General features: G+C 41.6%; 1 protein-coding gene across 1 annotated transcript; it reads right to left on the bottom strand.

Annotated features, from left to right (window-relative positions):
• Positions 1 to 116: 116 nt before the first annotated feature.
• On the bottom strand, positions 117 to 22,318 carry las1l (LAS1 like ribosome biogenesis factor). Its single transcript, XM_008119211.2, has 14 exons — positions 22,185 to 22,318; positions 20,747 to 20,972; positions 19,597 to 19,722; positions 18,814 to 18,883; positions 18,476 to 18,557; positions 16,894 to 17,088; positions 16,453 to 16,499; positions 15,186 to 15,295; positions 11,514 to 11,599; positions 10,467 to 10,673; positions 8,537 to 8,657; positions 7,465 to 7,874; positions 7,106 to 7,250; positions 117 to 479 (listed from the first exon to the last, which is right to left on the bottom strand). Exons 2-14 carry the CDS (start codon positions 20,935 to 20,937, stop codon positions 386 to 388), a joined length of 1,884 nt encoding a protein of 627 aa, XP_008117418.1. The 5' UTR covers positions 20,938 to 20,972; positions 22,185 to 22,318; the 3' UTR covers positions 117 to 385.
• Positions 22,319 to 22,666: the final 348 nt, after the last annotated feature.

Raw genomic sequence — 22,666 nt, 5'->3', positions numbered from 1 at the left:
AATCTGGCGGAAATTGCTATTTAAAAGTATTTTTAAAGCCAAATTTAAATTTAGTATTTTGAGCAGCTTCATATTGCTTCGACTGGATATAAATCTTATAAAAATTCACCATGCCATTAACAACCAATGATATTTTATTAATATATAGAACCGGTTTTAAAAGTGGGGAGCAGTTACAGATCAGAAACACTTAACATGGCCATTATATGGGCAATATCTTGCTGGCATTTACATAAAAACAACACTTCAATATAATGAATGAACTAGGAATTGTTTTTGGAATATTTTTTAAGAGACACAAGTATCTTTTCTCTCTCCCTTGCAGCAGGGAGCAACTTTACACATCTGGTGTACTTCTGTGGATACCCAGGCGAAACCTCCCCTCTTAGTAGAGCTGGAGGCCACTTTTCAATTTATGGAGCTGACTCTGAGTCCACAAGAGTCCTTCCGCCGCTGAGGCGCCTCCCCATTCGGAAGACCTGCAGGGACAAAGCGGGGAGAAGAAGAAGAAACAACTCATGAGGAGAACGACTCCAAACCCAAGGCTTTGTCCTACCAAACTAGGCCTTGAAGCAGGCAAGCCTTTGGGAAGTTTCCTTGTCCGGTGTAGGCTTAACCTGTCTCTCAAAACCAGTCTTTAAAAGGGGGGATAACTTGATAGGAAAGAAAATACAGCAGACAGCACACAATACTCAGGACTAAAGGTTTGCCACTAGGCACACACTTTAGAAAAGCTGCATTTACAAATTTCATGTATATAATTTCACTGGCTCACAATCGCCTTTTGCGACATCTTTCCCAGCCTTTTTAGTAATTAGCTCCTTAAATAAAGCATTACATCATGGTCCTAATGTTTCCTTGAGTCAATGACGCTGGTTCTCATCAGTCCTTGGCTCCATTCTTCCTGGTTCCCTTTCCCTTATCTTCCCAAGCGCAGAGCAAAAATCCTTGTTGGTTCCCACAAGCTGCAACACACTCTTAATTCCCATCTACTAGTTTGCATGCAATCGAATCACTAGGCTGCAGTGGATTTCTGCATTACACTGAAGCATGCGACACATAACAGGTCCACAAGGATCCCATATAATTTTTCTGTTACCAGGACAGGGCCCTTGTGAGGATCCTGACACTCCTTTCTTTCCTTATTTTCTTTCCCATTCATCTCCTCTTCCCAACTCTTCCTCCTTTGATTACATGTAAGCAACCTGATCTTATATCTTACACCAGTGTATGTAAATGTATGGATGTTGCAGGAGACGGTATACAACCACAACCATTCAGTGGCCTGAGCAGCATCTGACTTCAGTGTTTTTATGGAAGACGTGCAAACGCACTGGAAACCCCAAGATTTTCCCAACTGCAAACTACATCTGGATGCCGCTTGGACTGCCTTTCCCAATTCCTAAACGATTGCAGGGTGCGCTCCTACACATTCCCCCAAACCGTAAGCAGCAAAGTTTTCCTAACAGCACCACATAAGGTTGAGAAATGCAGCCTCAGTGAGCTTGTCTCACTTCTGCATCAGTTTCACCTTTCCAATCAGGTCACATGTAATAACACGTGTTATTATGAGTATGTTCAGCAAGCAGGAAGAGGAAAAGGTTGAAGCTCACTTCAAAATTCCCCCAAAGCTAAAAAGAGATAAGAATTCCCCTAAAAGCCTAAGCAAAGAGCCAAGGCCGGCTCAGGCTCTTGCATCATCACAAACAAAAGAACCTCCTGGAGGGAGTGCAGAATTTCCGTGTAAAGAGCGCAGTCAAATAGACTGAAACAATTGCCAAGTTTTGTCAGTTTTTGGAGAGGTTCCGGTTTTATGGACCTTGTCCTAATTTTGACCCCAATTCTGTGCAAAACCACAACCAATTCTATACGAGGACCTTCTCTAGAAACTCCAAACAAATGGTCACCTTCCCTTCACCCCTCTAAAACATGTGCAGAAAGTCATATTCTCCTGCTTCATCTTTTGATTAGCATTTTTTCTTTCTTTTTGGTTCCATTTTAATTCTTTTTAAAGATGATTACAGTGCAAAAAAGGGAAAACTACCAGTTTGACAAATAGACGCAAACTACGTCCTGAATGCTACTTTTTATACTAGGCATTCATCTCTTTGAGCTCTATAATATACCTTTCCTTATTAAAATGGAGGTTGTCCTCCTCAGATCATTTGACTGTGCCGCTGTATATAATGGGACTTGAGCTTCCTTGGATACAGAAAGTGGGATCCCAGAACCAAGGACCCACTGTATTTTTTTTTGGGGGGGGGGGGGGGGTTATGTGGGACTCCACCAGTTCTGGAGTAGGAGAAAAATACTGGAGAAATCTATTGTTTCTATGGTACAGGTTCCTATAAACTGCACGGCACAGGTAAGGAAGGCCTCAAGGGAACAGGCCCTTTGCTCCTCCTTTGTATAGAAACCACAGCATCAAGTGGTGATTTCTTTCAGGCAGCAGCTGCATCCCGTACGTCACTCTGCTTCTTCCTCTTTCGCTTGCTAAAAAGAGATCGAGAACACCGAGGGCTACCCCAATGTGCTCTATCGCAACTATGGTTTCTGAATAAGAAAACACAGCTGATACCAAGGCCCAATCACCATGACACGCCCAATTCTCCATAAGTTTTAATGTATTTGCAAGATCGTATATGCAGATTTCTTTTCTTGTGTATATTAAAATCATTTTGATCCAAGAGTAGCATCCTAAATGCAATTACAGTTGGCTTCTGTTCTGGATCCATAGATTAAACCAGCCCTCTCATCCTCTCCTCTGCTTTCTTTTTTTTTTTTAAATAAATTTTTATTAATGCTTTTTCACATAAAATTAACAACATCACAGTAAGATAGAAAAGAATGTGAGAGGTGAAGAATAGAAGAAATTTGATAAGAAAATAATAATAATAATTAAAAAAAACCAAAGAGGGGGGAAAAGAGAAAGAAAAGGAAGACGGGAGAAGAAAGGAAAAAAAAAAGGGGGGGGGAACCAAAATCAATAACATTTAAAATTGACTTCCATCTCTTACACGGCGTCTTACATAAAATAATTTTAACCATCTTCTCCTCCATCATCACTCTAGTGTTGCTGTTTTGCACATTACTAAGTTTTGTCATATTCTAATGCAGTGCAGACCTTATTTTCTATCTTGTTTTAGATAATTACGTTGAGTTCTTCTTCTTTTAGGTATTTTTAACCATCTCCCCATCTGCCTGTTTTTTTAGTTGTCCTTGGTTATTTTTTAATAAATACGTTAATTTATCCATGTTCATTATATCCCAGATCTTATTTATCCACCACTTTATATCCGGAGTTTCTTTATCTGTCCAATATTTAGCAAAAGTCATTCTTGCTGCGGTTGTGAGGTAATAGAATAGGATTTCTTTATTTCTATCTCTTCCTATGTTTAACATCCCTAAGAGGAAGTATTTCGGGTCCAGATCTATTCTAATCTGCAACATTTTTTGAATTTCCTGATGGATTTTTTTCCAATAGTCCCTGGCTCTTTTGCAGGTCCACCAACAATGGAAAAAGGTCCCTACCTGTTCCCCGCATTTCCAGCATTTATTAGATGCCCTTCTGTTGAATTTTGAGATTTTTTGTGGTGTCCAATACCATCTATAAAACATTTTAACCCAATTTTCTTTCATATACATTGCATAAGTAAATTTTAATCTGGTATTCCAACTTTTTTCCCATTCCTCCAATTGTATCGGTTTCCCAAAGTTTTTTGCCCATTTTGTCATACACTCCTTTATTGGTTCAGTTTCCGTTTCCCACTCTAATAGCTTCTCATAAATTTTAGAGACCGTCTTCCTTTCCAATTTCAGAATCTTATCCCAGAAACTTTGTTTCTCCTCGAAACCTAATTTCTTATCTTTATCACAATACTCTTTTAATTGCATGTATTGGAACCATCCTATATGTTTGAATTGTTTGCTTAGCTCCTCCTGACTCTTTAAAATATAAGAATTATTTTCCCTAGTCAATATTTCATGATATCTTGGCGAATTTTCACCTCCTGTTTCCCTTCTATGACAAGCTTCTAATGGAGAGATCCATAATGGCGTTTTTGAGTGAAGTCTCTTCTTATATTTATCCCAGATTTTTATTAATGCTGATCGGATAAAGTGATTGCCAAAGTTTTTTTCAATTGACTTTTTACCATACCAAAGGTAGGCATGCCAGCCTGTTCTAAGGTCTGCCCCTTCCAACGCTATAATTTTCTTTTTTTGAAGCTTAGACCAGTCTTTTAACCAAGCTAGACTGGCTGCATCGTGGTATAACTGGAGACTCGGAAGACCTAATCCACCTCTTTTTTTGTCATCTATCAAATAAATTCTTTTGATCCTAGGTTTTTTCCCCATCCAAATAAATTTGCTCAAATCCTTATTCCAGTTCTTAAATTTTTGTGTATTTCTTATAATTGGGATATTTTGAAAGAGAAACATCATTTTTGGAAGGACTGACATTTTTATTGCAGATATTCTCCCTATGAGTGATAATTTTAGATACTTCCATTTTTCTAAATCTTTCTTTATTTCTTTCCATTTGGAATCGTAATTATTTTCTAAAAGTTGTGAGTTTTTAGCCGTTAATATTATTCCTAGGTATTTAATTTTTTTTGACCTGAATACCTGTTATTTTTGATAGCTCCATTTGTCTAATATTTGTCATGTTTTTTGTTAATATCATAGTTTTATCCAAATTTATTTTTAACCCAGATATTTCCTCAAATTCTCTAAATTTAGTTAACCAGGGCTTAATGGTTCTAATTGGATCCTCTATTATACATATTAGGTTGTCGGCAAATGCCCTTAATTTATACTTATATTTTCTTATACTTGCTCCTTTTAATTGGGGGTCTTTTCTAATATTGTTTAGTAGTAATTCCAATGAAAAAACGAATAGGAGCGGGGATAATGGGCAGGCTTGTCTAGTTCCTTTCAGGATTTTGAAATTTTTGGATTCTAATGTGTTTATTTTAATTTTAGCTTCCTGTTTGTCATAAATTTGGTTAATTGCGTTACAAAATTTATATCCCATATCCAATTCACTAATTAATAATTTGAAGAGATCCCAATTTAGATTATCAAATGCCTTTTCCATGTCTATAGTTAATAATGCCAATTCTTCCTTTTTTTTGGATTCATAGTGTTCAATTATATTTATGATTTCCCTCACGTTGTCTTTCACCTGTCTCCCTGGCAGAAAGCCCGTTTGTTCCTCTCCTATCCAATCACATAAGAATTCTTTCATTCTCTCTGCTAAAATGCTCGTGAATATTTTGTAATCTGAATTTAATAAAGAAATGGGTCTATAATTTTTGACGTTCTTTGGGTCTTGTCCTTCTTTTGGAATTACTGTTATCGTGGCATCGCTCTCCTCTGCGTTCTGTTCAGTGCTGGAGACTGAAGAGTGTACATGGGGAAAAGCGATCTGGGAATGTAGCAGCATGTCCCTTACTGCTTGTCGGCTTCACAAGGAGCAAGATATTTCCAACTCAAATAGCCATACAACTTCTTCACATCTAGAAATTATTTTATTCTTGGGGTTGCCAGGAAAAAAAACCCAAACAACATGGACTCAAAGCCAACCCTATATCCTGAATGTCGACTGTTTCTTAATGCTATTTTGAAAACAATAGGACTTCTCTCCAGATGAGAGGTCAGCACAACTAGCATTTGCACTAGCTTCTGTTGTGCGGATGCCCTCCTGGCTTTTATTCCTCTTTAAAGAGGGAATTGATCAAAATTCCCCAAGTGTTGGATTCTGCAATGAGGCAATTGACACTTTCCTTTCACATCTTATCAGCTACACACTGTTTTGTTCCATGTTCCTCGCTCAAGGGCCTGGGACTTCAGCTGGCGGGATGACGAAGGTGACAATAACCTGTCCCAGAGGTCTGACGCCTCTTGCATCCATTCTTAGTTTATATTTGCCAGTATCTATTTTAAGCCCTTGGTTTGCCAGGAGTATGTTTCCAGCAGGCCAGATGCTTTCAGGAGGGCGGCTGCTAATTATCCGCCTGAGTCGGTGTCATGATTCGCATCACGTTGCCATTAAGAAGCAATGCCTGTTGCTACAGCAGCTGGGCCAATTATGGGAATTACAGCCACTCTGGTCCCACTTGCAAAGCCGTGCCAATTCATCTGATGTCCCTGGAATGATGGTCGTTTTTCTGAGGGGAGGCAAAACTGGAAGGATCATGTCCAGTAGTCACCTAATTTTTAACACTGTTTTCAAATGTTTGATGGGACTGTAATTGTTCATTTATTGAGATTATTCCTCACCCTTCAACCAAACTGAGTCTGATATCTTCTGAAGCATCCAAAGATTTACTGGATTTGGTTCTTACTGCTCTTCTCTCAAATGGCACTTAAATATATTGTTCTTCTCTCACATTGGGACTTAAAAGTGACTCACAATATAAATTGAAACACAATATCTTAAAAGAAATATGGAGCACACAAGTTCAGAAGCATTTAACCATACATCAAATGTAAACACTACTTAATGACATAAGCAACTTATATACTTAAAATACAAATTAGGGAAAGGTAAAGGTTTTCCCCTAGATATTAAGTCTAGATGTATCCAACTCTGGGGGTTGGTGCTCATCTCCATTTCTAAGCTGAACAGCTGGCGTTGTCTGTAGACACCTCTAAGATCATGTGGCCGGTATGACTGCATTGAGCGCTGTTACCTTCCCACCGGAACAGTACCTATTGATCTACTCACATTTGCATGTTTTTGAACTGCTAGGTTGGCAGAAGCTGGGGCTAAGAGCAGGAGCTCCCCCCATTCACCAGATTCAAACCAACGACCTTTCAATCAGCAACTTGAGCAATTCAGTGGTTTAACCCACTGTGCCACTGGGGAGCTCATAAAATACAAATTACATATAAAAAAACAGCACCTACAATTGTTCATCACTCCACTATGGTCAGCCAACTTCCAGCAAGGGAATCAGAAATTGGGTGGCACCTAAACGGGTGAAGAACAAGACCCACCAGCACTGGGAAGTTGGTCACCCACAACTTTGTCTGCCATGTGATCTTAATTGTTTACTGCATTTGGCTGCAGAAAGGCCATCCACCCCAAATCCCCACTTACGTCACGTCAGGAGAACTGTTCTTGTCTTGTTTCACCAGCTGGTCCAGCCCTGAAATCAAGGTGTAGTTGTCCACCAAGAGGGTGTCGGGGTCATCGCTTTGGCCAGGCAGCCGGCCCAGAGGGAAGTTCTTCCACTTCACCCCATCTGTGGGAGGAGAAAGTTGTAATCAAGATAGATAGATTCAGCACTTCTAAGCTGGAACTCACATTCTCGGGAAGACCACTCTTATTTCTTCCCTCCCCCTGACCCCAGATCCACAGTCCTGACTGCTGTCTCGGTAGACATCCAGAGGAAAAGTATGGCAATAATTCCACCCCCCCCCCCCACACACACACACACCTTTTAGGGCCCTTTCTACCTGTGTTAAGCTGCCAGGCTGATCCTTGTAAGGCCATCCTTTTCTCAGCTAAAACTGCTGCATTCTCTGTGAAGTAAGGCTCTTGTGGAGACGCCAGCTGAGTGTCCATCTCCTCCTCCTCCTCGTCTTCCCCTCCTTCATCCACTTTTTCTTCTTCCTCCTCCTCCTCCATCTCTTCTTCTTCTTCAACACTCTGCAGGCCCATCACTTGTCTCCCCGGCCTTCTGCTATTTCCGCTGTGCTTCAGCTTGAACTGCAAACTCTCAATGGTGTAAATAGGCTGCTTCTGAAGGTCCGCAGTGGAGCCGGGGCTGGGCCGGGAGGCCTCTTCTTGGGTGTAGATGGAGGTCAGGTAGAGGAGTTTCTCCTGGGAGTCTGGCGGCAAAGGGGGCTCCATGCTGGACAGGATCCTGGCCACAAAAAAGGGAAGAAATGAAATGACAAATGAAAAAGAGAGTAAGGAGCCAAAGCAAGATGGCAGCTTTCAGGTGGATAGGGTTGCAGGAAGTCTCCTGAGTTGAACAAATCACTTTTTTAATTGTGTCAGAAGTGACTTGAGAACATACTGCAAGATGCTTCTGGTGTGAGAGAATTGGCCTTATACAGAGACATTGCCCAGGGGACGCCTAAATGAGTTACTATCCTGCTGGGAGGCTTCTCTCATGTCCCTGCAAGCTAGAGCTGACAGACGGCAGCTCACCCCGTCTCACAGATTTGAACCGGCAACCTTCAGGTCAGCAACCCAACCTTCAGCTGGCACAAGAGTTTAACCCATTGTGCCATTGCGGCTCTAACAAATTATTCAAGCCTCAAGAACCAAGAAAATCTATACAGGTGAATGTATGGCAAATGAAGGAAACTGAGGGGGTTGGCAGAGGAAAGATAGGTTATTTCTCCATTTCTCCAGCAGCCTTTTTGATTTCTCTGACAGAGGAAGCACATGTACAACAATCCAATACAACGGAAGAGAAAAAATAGACCCTTTTGCCAGACCACCAAGCAGAAGTCAAGAGTTATCTGTTACGAGATGAATGCATCCCAGCTCTTCACCCATTCTGGCCTTCATACTTACAGATGAAGGAGGTGGGGGCTGGCCCAGCAGGGCGCCTCAAGGCAGCCTTCCAGCAGCTTCAGCCATTGCAATGGAACGGGCCTCCGAAACAGCGCCAAAGAGTGCTTTTTCCGTTTCTTCTCTTTAACACAAGAATATGGAAGATGGAAAAGAAGAAAAGCTCAGGTGTCTGTTATTTCCATTTGGCAGCAATGCAAGAGGGAAAATAAAGTTAAGACGATGCTCACTTTCTAAGCCGAAAGCAGTAACCATGGGGACCTTTGAGCCCTGAAAACATGACACGTTTTCAAAGGAAGAATTGTACATTTTTGTGTGTGTCAGGAGCCACTTGAGAAACTGCAAGTTGCTTCTAATGTGAGAGAATTGGCCGTCTGCAAGGACGTTTCCCAGGGGATGCCCGAATGTTTTGATGTTTTACCATCCATGTGGGAGGCTTCTCTCATGTCCCCGCATGGAGCTGGAGCTGATAGAGGGAGCTCATCCGTGCTCTCCCCGAGTTGGATTCGAACCTGGCAGCCTTCAGGTCAGCAACCCAACCTTCAAGTCACAAGGCTTTAACCCACTGAAGAGGTGCAACTCCCCTCTAACATCATAATGGGACTTTGCAGGACATGCATACTTTTTTTTTTAAGTTAGTTTGGATTTTTATACTTTTTTATCCACAAGAAATTATCTATCAAACATTTTAAACCAGAATATGGACCACTAGCACACAGTTTATTATTCTTTGCTTTGTAGACTACCAAAGTTCATAGACTTTTCCCCCAGATAATTTTATCAGCTGTCTTACAACTTCAAAACATGAAACATACCTCAGTAATATTGTCGGTGTTGTTCAGTTTTTGTTGGAGAGGGACATTCCTACTAACTTGAAGTCACTGTGTTTCAAGGTTCCATAGCCATCATTCAGAAATATATTTGGCTACTTACTGACATGATTAGCTGAGTTTAAACCCTAGTTGCCCCATTTCCATGACATTTTCCCTTTCCACCAGGTAACAAGAATGGTTTGAAGTGCAATATTGTATCCTTCTATTTAATCTAAGACCTAATAACATCTAGGGACAGTCATATCAATGATTGGAGATAGAAGATAAATCTAAAATTGGATCTTACTGTTCCTTTTCACTTGAACAGTGGCTGGGATTTTTTATGAATGGTGTTTTATGTAATTTTAAAATGCTGCTTTATTTTAATATTGTTTGTCTCATTATTAATTATTGATTTAGTTAAAATTGGATTTATTTATGTGCATTGTTGTCGAGATGATTTGTATAATTATATTGTTGTGAGCTGCTCCGAGTCACCTCGGGGAGATGGGGCAAGATATAAATAAAGTTTATTATTATTATTATTATTAGTAGTAGTATTTTATTGACACAAAAACACAATATGACACAGCAAATGAGATGTATATGCTGGATTTTGTATCATAGAATCACAAGTCAAACACTTCCCAAGCGTTTAGGATTGTGTGATTTATTTTTGGATAATGAGTGCAGATCCCAGTAAGGTGGCCTTTTGCAGTTGACAGATCATAATTTTGTCAATGTCTATTGCTTTCAAATGTCAGCTGAAATCTTTTGGCACGGCACCTAGTGTGCCGATTACCACTGGGACCACCTATAGTGGTTTATGTTGGAGTCTATTTGGTTTTGGTTGTAGCGGATGCAGGACCCCCTTAAGGTCATGAAACTAGGTTCTAGACTCTGAAATTGGCTCTAGACACTGAAAACAGGTTTTTAGACTCCTCAAACTGACTCATCTTATGCTAAGACTGGGGAGGATGGAAGGAGAATTCCATCTTAAGAGTGAAAATTCCACTCCATTTCCACCATACGAACTATTTTTATCCACCTCATGCTTAGACCACCCCCCAAAAAACCCCAATGTAACAATCCTAGGCATAGTGACTGAAGCCAAGACTCACTGGCCTGCATGTTGGTTTTCAGGATTTTGGTGATCCAGTGGATGAGGTATCGTGAGCGAATGTCTGGGTCCCGTCCGTGCCTCTTCAGCTCCACAAACATCTTTTCCAGCAGCGTCTGCGTGAAATCCTTGTAGTGCAGGCCCTTCAGCAGGAGATGCCAGAAGCAGAAAAAGCGCCGAGGGATTTTGAAATCCCACTCTTTGGTTGCTTCATCGCCACAACAGAGGGATGGATGGGGAGGAGGAAGAGGCCATTAAAAAAAGATGCGACCAGAAAATACATTGAAAACCACCCCACTTCAATGTGACTCAAGCTTCAAAGCTGCAGCTCTATTATTTTGGGGGAAGGACCAAACAGAGATGGGCAAAAGGAGTGCATCAAAAGGGACCTTGGGGAGACAACAGTCTTTCATGGAGGGAAGGACAAAAAAAAAGATTTATGTCTGCTGCTCCCACAATCAACATTTGCTGGGATTTAGAACATACAGTAGAGTCTCACTTATCCAACATAAATGGGCCGGCAGAACGTTGGATAAGCGAAAATGTTGTATAATAAGGAGGGATTAAGGAAATGCCTATTCAACATTGAATTACATTATGATTTTACAAATTAAGCACCAAAACATCATGTATGTATTGATTGGATGACTGCTTTTCATGTTGATTTTACAATGTGTAATTTGTCACTGTTTTTATTATTGCTGTGAGCCACCCCGAGTCCCTTCGGGGAGATGGGGCGGGATACAAGAATAAATTATTATTATTATTTTACAACAAATTAACAGAAAAAGCAGTTCAATACACAGTAACCTTATGTAGTAATTACTGTATTTAGGAACTTAGCACCAAAACATTGCAATGTATTGAAAACATTGACTACAAAACACTGACTACTAAAAGGCAGATTGTGTTGGATAATACAGAACATTGAATAAGCAAAGGTTGGATACATGACACTTTACTGTAGTCCTTTTTATGTATTTGAAATGGCCAACAGAAGAAAGGACATCCAGCCATTTGCCCAAGGAAGGAGATCTGAGAGACCAACCTTGAGAGCTGATATACAAAATCTGCAGGTCTTCTAGGGTTGGGATGAGGAAGCCGTCGTCCAGCAAAGCTCCAGCCACAACCTCCCTGAAAACATTAGGGTTAATCTGCCATTAGAGATGATGCACCAACCTACAACCAGCCCTTCACATACCCCATTATTTTATATAAGTATTGATCACAGTCTGCTTAGAAGGGCAGATTCACTCCTTCCATTATCGAGTTATGGATTTCAAAGGGTTTTCTTAAAGATGGTTTGGCATTGCTTTCCACTGACTATAACCTGCACTTGATATTCCTTGGAGGTCTACCTCTCAAGCATTAACCAAGACTGACCCTGCTCTTTACGAAAAGGGACCACACAATGAATGCAAGCTTTTGCCACTGAGTCCCATAGAGAAAAACATAACAGAAATATGCTTTTTTGTGTATCAGGAGCGACTTGAGAAACTGTAAGTCTCTTCTGGTGTGAGAGAATTGGCCATCTGCAAGGACATTGCCCAGGGGATGCCCGTATATTTTGATGTTTTTACCAACCTTGTGGGAGGCTTCTCTCATGTCCACACATGAAGCTGGAGCTGATAGAGGGAGCTTATCCGCGCTCTCCCTGGGTTGGACTCGAATCAGCAACCTTCAGGTCAGTAACCCAACCTTCAAGTCATTGGTCCTACCAGCACAAGGGTTTAACCCACGGTGCTACTGGGGACTCCACAAAAATATGCTGTACTGCCTTAAGACCAATTCAGCTTCACTCCTTTTTACTCTAACTTTATTTACTCTATTGATTTAAGACATTGGCATAGTATAATTTGTTCCATGCATTCCAGAATAGTGGTCAGCAAATACATAATGTGTACAGTCAAGCTATAACATTAATGATCAAATGAAACGGTTGGTTAGAAATATATAACAATTGAGATCAATTTTTTTTGAAAATTAAAATATTTCAGCTAAATATAAATACATAAAAAGGGCTTCACTTATTACTGGAAAAAATGTAATGTGCAAACACAACTCTTTAAGCCATTTATACTGAGTGTCTAATCAAGATGCCATCACTTTCTATAAGATTTGGGTACAACTAGCCATCTAATATTACTAATAATATTACAATATATTGATATAGTACAATATAGTAATTTAATGCCATTATTGTGCTACGCTAATAATATAATATTGTATGTAAATTTAATTTGTAAGCCACTCTGAGTCCCCTTCGGGGTGAGAAGGGCGGGATATAAATGTAGTAAATAAAATAAATAAATAAATCTCTTTGAATATGATATAAATCTGAATAAATTTGAATAAAACATCCAGATTTCCTGGACCAGAAATTTCTGAAATAACTGTAGAGGCCACAGGCAATGCATCAATGTAACATTGCTATTATTATGTATTTATATTACATATTGATATGACCGGATTCAATATGATTGATATGAGATGGTTTTTAAACAACTGATTTTAAAATGGAGAAAATTGTCTTCAGTGTTTATGCATATTTATAGTTTATTTTATGTTCTGGCATTGAATGTTTGCTGTATATATGTTGTGCTCCACCCTGAGTACTTTTCAGGGTGAGAAAGGCGGAATATAAATGTTTTAAAAAATAACAAATAATATTGCAGGATATCTATACATGGTACTTTTCAAGTGAATGACAATGCAATTAAATAAAAGGGAAGCCTTCAAGTTATTATAAGATGCCTTTTCCCATTCAACCCACAGCTGCTGCTACAGGAAACTCTGAGTAAGACAATCCTCTCCAGGGAAAAGGGACATGAAACTCAAAATGGCATGCGCTTGGCCACAAAGTCCCAACTGAAACTACATCGGTTTGAGCTACATGTTTAGAAACCCCCTTGTCTGACATCCACAATCATGGAAGTTTTGTTACTGTTGTGTTTTGTTGGTATTTCCACCAGCTCTGTTTCTATGAGAACAAAAATGTGACACACCTGAAACATTAAAGAGGATGTATGTGGGAGCGAGAACGAAACTGAGGGTTTCTGGCAGAAAGCTAAATACGTTTGGATGGCATCTTAATCTCCTCTCCCTCTCTGCTTTCACTTAAATCAAGGGATTACACAATAGCTCAGCCCCCTTCTAAACAGCTGAATTAAAATCTCACATTTTCTGCTTTGAACTGGAATATATGGTAGCGTGGACTCAATTCAGTTCAAAACAGATATTGTGGGATTTTCTGCCTTGATATATGTCTTATATGGGTTATATGTCTCTGTGGAGGAACCCGGTGGCGCAGCGAGTTAAAGCGCCGAGCTGCTGAACTTGCTAACCGAAATGTCGGCAGTTTGAATCCGGGGAGTGGAGTGAGCTCCCGCTGTTAGCCCAACTTCTACCAACCTAGCAGTTCCAAAACATGCAAATGTGAGTAGATCAATAGGTACTGCTCTGGCAGGAAGGTAATGGCGCTCCACGCAGTCATGCCGGCCACATGACCTTGGAGGTGTTTACGGACAATGCCAGCTTTTCATCTTAGAAATGGAGTTGAGCACCAATCCCCAGAGTCGGACACGACTCAACTTCATGTCAAAGGAAAACCTTTACCTATGTCTGTGTGGAAGGGCCCTGAGTGTGAAAAACAGGGAAAGATAAGCCTCAGGTGAGACTTTCTCCACTGAGAAGGAGTCACTATCTAGGCATGTTTTTTGAGAGCCAAGAGATGCTCTGAATGTGGAGGTAAGACATTCTCACTTCTCCAAAACGCTTCCCCAGGCGCAGGGCTCTGGAAGATTGCCCAAATTATATAGTAACTAACACCCGAATCATGTGCCAGATTCCTACCCACACAATAAACAAAAGGGGGAAGAAGTGGAAACAAGAACCAAGCCTATCATTTTCACTTGCATAAACATCTGGAGCTCTTTCAAAAAATGACTCACCCAAAGGGACACTTACAGTGACTCCTTACAAGCAGAACTGGAGATATATTGTAATGCTGGAATTTGCTAAAAAGAGCAGAGGTTGACCCCCAATTACTGTATTCTCAAAAGGTGAAAAATAGCCATAGAATTTCCTTCTTTTGACTTCTGAGGACTTCTATTTTTGTTATCTACTTGGCAGAAATCCAACTAATCAGTATATTGCTAATTTCTGGTATGAAGTTGTGGAACTGTGAAGTGCTATCATTCTTTGCTATTATCATCCTTTCAGGTCCTTCAAATATTCAATGCCATTTGCGGGTTATTTTCCACTGTTTGGTTGCCTTCAAAGGGTGATTGAATCAATGGACGGAGAGTCCCTGGAAACAGAGGGCCAACTAGCATTCTTTTACATTGTGGTCGGTGCACTTTAGTTTTTACCCACTTGGGTCCCTTGGTGTTATTATACGAGAACTCCCATTGCTTTTGATGATCTGCCATGCAAACTGGTGATAATGGGAATTGTAACCCAACAGCCCCTGTGGCTCTGAGGTTTGGGAAAGGTTAAAGGACGTAACATCCACAAGCCTTGTTTTAAATTCAAACCAAACTCCTGACTAAACAGAACGAATGGCAGCCTTCCAGATGGTTCATGACTCCCATCAGCTTTAGTCATGGTGTCTAGTGATGACGAACAAGAGAACTGTAGTTCAGCATCTGGAGGGCCACATAAAATGACATGGAGGGCCATCTTGGCCTCACAAGCCCTGAGTTTGACACATGTACCTTACCTATTCTCTTGCAGTAAGTCATTCATTTGGGCCACAACCCATTCCACCTCCGAGGAGGAGCTACACCACACTTTGCAGGCCTCTTCAATTTCCTCCAACTCTTGTAGGATCTAACAAAATATAGGAAGAATCTTGCTGACTGACTGAAGGCTTCATGTGGGACAGCAATGGGGTGCTGAATATTTGCCAATGCAATTTGACATAGGCCACCAAAACTACCAATACTACTGACAAGAGCAGAGGCTCTTTATATAACCAGCCAGTGTTCACCACAAAACCAGGCCAAGATGTAACAACAACAACAACAACAACTTTATTTTTATATCCCACCCCCATCTCCCCGCAAGGACTCAGGGCGGCTAACATGGGGCCAAGCCCAAATAATCACAATAAAACAAGATAAAATACAATCAGAACAAACAAACATCGTCAGCAGTAAAAAAAAACAAATTTAAACAGATTAAAAGTACAAAAAACAATAATGTACTCCTATGACAACACTAAATCAATGTCCCGTTGGGCCATGGGTGCCTGAGAAAAGATCTCTTTTTCTTACTGAAATAAATACCTTTATCTAGAGCAGTGGTTCTCAACCTGGGGTTTCCAGATCATAGAATCATAGAATAGTAGAGTTGGAAGAGACCTCAGGAGCCATCCAGTCCAACCCCCTGCCAAGAAGCAGGAAATCACATTCAAAGCACCCCCGACAGATGGCCATCCACCCTCTGCTTAAAAGCCTCCAAAGAAGGAGCCTCCACCACAGTCCGGGGGAGAGAGTTCCACTGCTGAACAGTTCTCACAGTCTGGAAGTTCTTCCTGATGTTCAGGTGGAATCTCCTTTCCTGTAGTTTAAAGCCATTGTCCCGCGTCCTAGTCTGCAGGGCAGCAGAAAACAAGCTTGCTCCCTCTCCCTATGACTTCACATATTTGTACATGTTTTTGGCCTTCAACTCCCAAAAATCCTCACAGTTAATAAACTGGCTGGGATTTCTGGGAGTTGTAGGCCAAAAATATCTGGGGACCCCAGGTTGAGAACCACTGATCTAGAGGAAGGAGTCTATTCTACAGTGATGAACTCAAAGGGTTATAATATAAATGCCCTCTGAAGACACTATCCACAGATGCAGGCAAAACTACAGGAGAAAATGCTGCTAGAACATGGCCATACAGCCCAGAAACCACACAACACCCTGAAGTATCTGGCCATTTTACTAGCTTAAATGTGAAAAAGGCATCTCTTGTCACATTAGAAAGCAGAGAGACATACCTTATATTGTTGCTTCTTGTAAGACATCAAAACATCCATGACTTTCTCTGAGGGAAGAGATAAAGGCAAACATTTTCAAATCTATAAAAAGCAGCTTGAGGAAGTAATGTGGCTGTCCTTTGCGCTATCTGGTAAAAAGATAGGATACAAATCTAGTAACAGTAATTGTACTTATTTATTACTGAAGCGTTTTGGTTCTTGTAGTCTATGGACTCCTTATATAATAGCTTCTAATCTAGATGTCCAACAGTCAGATTTGCAAGATTTGTGTTTTGCAAGAGCTAGTAAAGACACAGATGATTTTCCCTCAGTCCCTTTCTCGCTCCCTTGGAAATTCCCCTTTCCAGTTGTTAATTTCCTTTGCCTTAACCCTTACATACACTAATTGATGAAGAAGGCCAAGATTCTAGCACCGATTTCCCCTTATCAACAACTACACACCATGGAGCTCTAGGTGTTTCAGTGAACCTGGCGACTGGAATTTCTCAGGCTCCTCTCGACTGCTGTCTGTCCCGCTCTCTGTTGCCGACGACCCTTCTCCATCCTCCTCTTCCTCCTCGCATCCCCCAGCCATGCTGTTGCCCAGCTGTCGGCTCCAGTACGTCCGGCGGAGCCAGTCCAGGACGACATCACAGCCTGGATCAGTGAACACTAAATCATATTCTGACACAGAGATCTCCACCAATCTAACTGAGGTCAAGCATTTTCGAAGGATGTTCCACCAAGGAAAATGTATTTGCAACCATCAAGCACACACACGTCACGACAGGTTCTCTCTAGAGCCATGTAGAAGATACTTAAATCTCTGTGCCTAAATACCATAAAAGTGCCAAATCCCGTTTGCTCTTGGAAGCAAAGTGACATTAGCCCTTCTTAGTACCTGGATAGAAGACTGTCAACATATATCAGGTGCTATCAGCTATATTTCTGAATTAGGACCTGGCAAATCTGTGTCTTCCTTGCCTAAGAACCTCATGAAAGCCAAGTGGTCACTGAGTTGACAGGTAACTTGAAGGTACAGGTGCATTCCTTGTGTGACCTTATTGCTCATTGCATGACAACTTTCCTCTAAAGTGTTTTACAGGGTAAAAATATGGCTGAAAACTGATACAGGGGCTAAGAAAGCAGGCAGGTCTAGTCTAATACTTCGTCAACAAAGGGCAGGGGAAGAGCTAACTTGGTGTAGTGTCAGAGCAGGACACAGAGAGACTAAGAGTCATATCCTTGTTCAGTTGCAGAAAGTATTCTGCAGACCCTAATGCTCTGATGCCACCTTGTGGGAATCTTAAAACAATGCATCTAGTAAAAGTAATAATCAAGAGTATTCACACTGTAAGAGTCTGACATTTCTTAGTCTGCGTGGAATCCTGTGTTTTATAGTGTGGTGAAATGGAAGTTCTCTACTAAAGAACTGTAGTTCAGGGAATGGCAATTAAACTGCAATTTTATTTTTCCACCTGAGGGAATGCCTCTATAGCAGTGGTTCCCAATCTTTGGGCCTCCAGGTGCTATGGACTTCAATGCGCAGAAGTCCCAGCCAGCTTAGCAGCTGTTAGAAACTGTGGGAGCTGAAGTCCAAAACACCTGGAGGCCCAAAGGTATGTCCTAAGCACAAACTGCCCTCTAATGTGACTCTGTGCTCATCTTCTGTCATAAGTTGGCCATAGAGATGTGTACAGAGCACACACAGAAGGATTCCTAAAGCTGCCCTGAGTCACTGTATCAGGAAAAGGCCTGGATAAAAATAAAGTAAATACATATTAATCAAATCTGCAGAAATTAAAGCTTACAAATGTGGAGAGCTGTCTGTGGTTTCTAACATAGTCCCCGACTCCCCATAAATATGCACAACAGATATGATCCCACATTTTTCCTGTCTTATTTCTCTCCTTCTTGGATCCTTTATGCTAGCCTTTAAAACTGAAAATCCCCCAGGTGGAGATTTAGTGAATTATCATGTGCAAAGTGCTGTTATAAAACACCAACCAATAATTGCCATCAAAATATTAATGACTATATTCACCTTTTTGACAAGTAACCAGAGGGGGAAGCTTGCCATGGGTCAGTTCATGACGAAGGTCCACGATCCAGACTGGGATGTTCAGCTTTGAGCAAAAAAAATCACCAATTAACATCACCAAGAGCAGAGCTTTGAAATGTAACATTTCGGAATTACAATTCCCAGAATGAATGGACTTATTGGAATATTCTGGGTTTTGTAGTCCAGAAAAAATTGGCTCTATCCGCAGATATTAGAATTTACTCAAAATCCCTCCTGTATTCTTTTCTGGGCCATGCTTCCTCTGATGGGAGCCATGTCAGTACCTTGCAAGTGCTTCAGATTCTGGGAGTTTTCTTTACCTCTTTAGCTAGCCATCTTAAGGACGTGGTGAATTTTTTCTGCTTTCGCTCCGTGATGAGATTCAGGAACCTATTAAAAGAAAAAACAGCCTACAGAGAAGTGTGCTGGGAATTCAGGGCTGTAACAGCAATTTCAAATAGTTCTTTGTAGACAAGGAATGGAAAAGGAACATCTGACCACTATCAAGTGCATCCTCCCCCCCCCCCTTTTTTTTTGGCTGTTGTCCATTTCACTGCTTTATTTGGTCGCCAGCAGTTCTGTGTCTTTTGATTAAGTCCTAGACTATTTTACTGATTTCATCTCTTGTTGTAAGACAATAGACACAGGCCAGTATAAACTCAATTAAAAAAAACCTCCATCCTCATTTTTCCCTGACAGAGAAACCAGAGAACTTCCAAAAGTATCATGTCTTTTAGCACCTTTTAATTGGTGTGATAAAAAACAAGTAAGCAATTGGGTTTATGTTTCTCTTATAATGTATATGAGCTTTTAAAAAATGTGCCTTCACAAAATTATGCTGTGAAGACACATGAAGAACTTTAGAATTCAGTTTGAAGACAGTTCTCCATACTAGAGACACTTGCGCCATAAAAAAGTTGGCAGCTTTCTGCAAATAGTCATCTTTTAAAAAGGGAGACTGAGACTCCTTCTACACTGCTATATAATCCAGTTCAAATCAGATAATCTGAATTTTATATAGCAGTGTAGAAGGGGCCTAAGGTGTCAATCAGCACTATTCCCAAACTCATCCCTTTCCTCCCTCTCCCTGCCACAGTCCTTACCTGACAAGAGCAAGACCATATGTGAGGACAAGTTCATGGGACTTCAAATTGCCAGAGGCATCTAAGAGTTTACACCGAACCAGATCTGCAGTGGATTCCACAGCCAATGGCATCCTGTGCCCATATCTAGCTCCAAAAAGTAAGACACAGTAAGGTCAAGAGTAGCTTCACACAAAGGCAAAAACAGATTATCATATATCATCCACATTGGCAATTTCTCCCAACCCTCAATGGACCAAGGACTGGTACCATATTTGTGTTGAATGGCTATAACTGTTTCTCTCTTTCCGGGAAATCTCCATAGTCTGGCAGGCAGACAACAGTCCATGGACCGCTACTCTAAGCACACACTGTTCTATAGCACATCAACATGGATCCATAGGACTGCTGGATTCAACCAGAAAACTACTGTGTGCTGATTCCAAGGACATACCCCCAACTTCTGCAATGCTCAGTTGTTCCTTGCACATATGGAGGTTCCTCAGCAAACAAAATGGATATGCAATGATATCTCCCAAAAGAGGATAATGTTGAAACTCAAGAGGTCAACCATGGGGGAAGAGCCCTCTATATTACAAAACCTTCAGATAGATGCCACATCAGACAGGAAACAGATGAGATGCTGAGAAATGAACTAACTGGAACAGCACAGGGAATGTTGTTCTCAAGTCAGTTTGTCAAGTACTGCCTATCAAAAGTATTATGGACCAACGGCATTTAGATCATGCCATACCACATATCGAATCAAGCATCTCTAACTTCTAATTTTTACAGAAAAACTTCACATTGCCAAAATAAAGAACTGGCGTCTAAGAAACTATGATTACATCAGGCATGGGAAAACTTCGGCCGCCCAGGTGTTCTGGAGTTCAACTCCCACAATTCTACTGGTTGTTAGGAATTGTGGAAGTTGAAGTCTAAAGCACCTGGAGGGCCAAAGTTTGACCATGCCTGGGTTACATTCATGACTAAAGCCAAGAGTTTGGAATTCAGAACAGAGAAAAGATGCACTATTTGAGCTTAAGGCAGGACAGATATGTCTATGACAAGCCAACAAATATACTCCTAGGACTTGCAGGACAGTCCCTGGATCCCTTGTTCTCAAGTAGTTTTCTCCTTTCTGATGCACTCTGTCCCCTTCCCCACTGACCTGCTTTTCCAAACAGACACTCGGTCCAGCGCCTCTTGCTGCATCTGGCAGTCCCCGCAGTAAAGCCCGACCATCACTTGGTCCCATTCGGCCTTGCTCTGCCAGGCCACCACACTCCGTGGCCTCTTGCGCTGCGACTTGGCCACCCGCTGCCTTCGCCCTGAAGGCACCTGAGGGGAACTGCCGGCCATGGCGGAACTGGAGGCTCCCTGTCGGGATCACCGATCTGAGGACAAAACATAACCATGAACAAAGGGCTTCCAAAAAGAAATGAATCTTTTTGGAACTGGAATATATGGCAGTGTGGACTCAGATAACCCAATCAAAGCAGCTATTATGGGATTTTCTGCCTTGATATTCTGGGTTATATGGCTGTGTAGAAGTGCCCTGAAACTGAGCCTATCAGCAACAGAATAAAGATTCACCTCTCAGATGCATAAACTTTATATGTACTACACTCCTGACAACCGGTTTTGAATATTTACTTCAACAAGCAAATCACACTGATCCCAAAGAGGAATGTTTAGCAACAGGTAATATATTATACATATTACACAGCCTTATATATATGTTTACAACATAACATTTAATATATATATAACATATATGCGCATGTACATACATACATAAGAGCTGTTCAACAATGGAATACACTGCCTCAGAGCCTTCTCTGGAGGCTTTCAAGCAGAGGCCTGATGGCCATCTGTCAGGAGGACCTTGATTGTGCTTTTACTGCCTGGCAGAAGGGGGTTGGATGCTCCTCAAGGTCTCTTCCAACTCTTATGATTCTATATCTCTGCATTATTTGCTATTAAATTTGCTTTTGACTTCTGGAAGTCTAGGAATGGGTAATGCATAGTCCTGCTCAGGTCCTGCAAATTCAGTGCTATGATTGAATCAACTTTTCAAACTATTCCCCAATGCAGGGCTGAGACAGGGATGATGGGAGCTGTCATCCATCATTCGGCAACGCTAGAAGGCCCAGAGCGACTTTAAGCCCCACTCCTCTCCCCTCATTCCACCCATTCAGGAATAATATGAGTAGGGTTGCTGTGAATTTTCCGGGCTATCTGGCCATGTTCCAGAAGCATTCTCTCCTGACGTTTTGCCCACATCTATGGCAGGGATCCTCAGAGTTTTTGAGGTCTGCTGGAAAGCTTGGCCAGTGGGGTTAAAATATCTGTGGAAGGTCCAGGGTGGGAGAAAGAACTCTTGTCTGTTTGAGGCATCTATGAATGTTGCAATTGGTCACTTGATTAGCATTGAATGGCCTTGCAGCTTTAAAGCTTGGCTGCTACCTGCCTGGGGGAATCATGTATGGCCACACAGCCCGGAAAACTTACAGCAACCCAGTGATTCCGGCCATGAAAGCCTTCGAAAACACAATATGAATATCAATACCCCATGCAAGCCCATCCCTTCAAGTCAATGTCAATACCCATGGAAGGTCCCGCCGCCATCTTGGAATCCAAACCTCCCCCTACGGTGGCCGGCAAGGAACGAGGCCCCTCACCTAGCTTCACACAGCCCGGGCTATTGGGCGGGCGGGAGCAACAGTAGCCAATCGCTACAAGCCTTTCCGGAGGCGCAGCCAATCAGGATTAACTTGTCGAGAGGCCAGCCAATTGACTCGAGAGGAGATATAGCCAATCAGTACTCTCCGATTCGGGGGGGGGGGTGCAACCAATCACTGGAAGATAAATCTTTTATCGCTAATAGACGACTAGGAAGATTAGCCAATCACTACAAAGGGCGGGGAAAAGAAGGCAAAACCGTGCTCTCGATTGGATGCGTGGCGCCAATTGATGGCACTGAGAAGCGGAAGTGGAGGAAGGGAAGCATAGATGCAATCAGCTAGAACAGGCCTGGGCAAATTGGGCCTTCCAGATGTTTTGGACTTCAACTCCCACAATTCCTAAC

Source organism: Anolis carolinensis, unplaced genomic scaffold (assembly GCF_035594765.1).
Source record: "Anolis carolinensis isolate JA03-04 unplaced genomic scaffold, rAnoCar3.1.pri scaffold_12, whole genome shotgun sequence".
Classification (NCBI taxonomy): domain Eukaryota; kingdom Metazoa; phylum Chordata; class Lepidosauria; order Squamata; family Dactyloidae; genus Anolis; species Anolis carolinensis.
This window is presented reverse-complemented; position numbering and strand designations above follow the sequence as displayed.

Bases quoted from the DNA above. Each gene is read 5' to 3' on its own strand.
- las1l (XM_008119211.2), bottom strand. From the start codon at position 20,937: ATGGCCGGCAGTTCCCCTCAGGTGCCTTCAGGGCGAAGGCAGCGGGTG. The intron at 10,674-11,513 runs GTTGGTCTCTCA...GTGGCGATGAAG, and splicing joins TTTGTATATCAGCTCTCAAG to CAACCAAAGAGTGGGATTTC. The intron at 7,875-8,536 runs GTAAGTATGAAG...TTTTGTGGCCAG, and splicing joins AGCCCCCACCTCCTTCATCT to GATCCTGTCCAGCATGGAGC.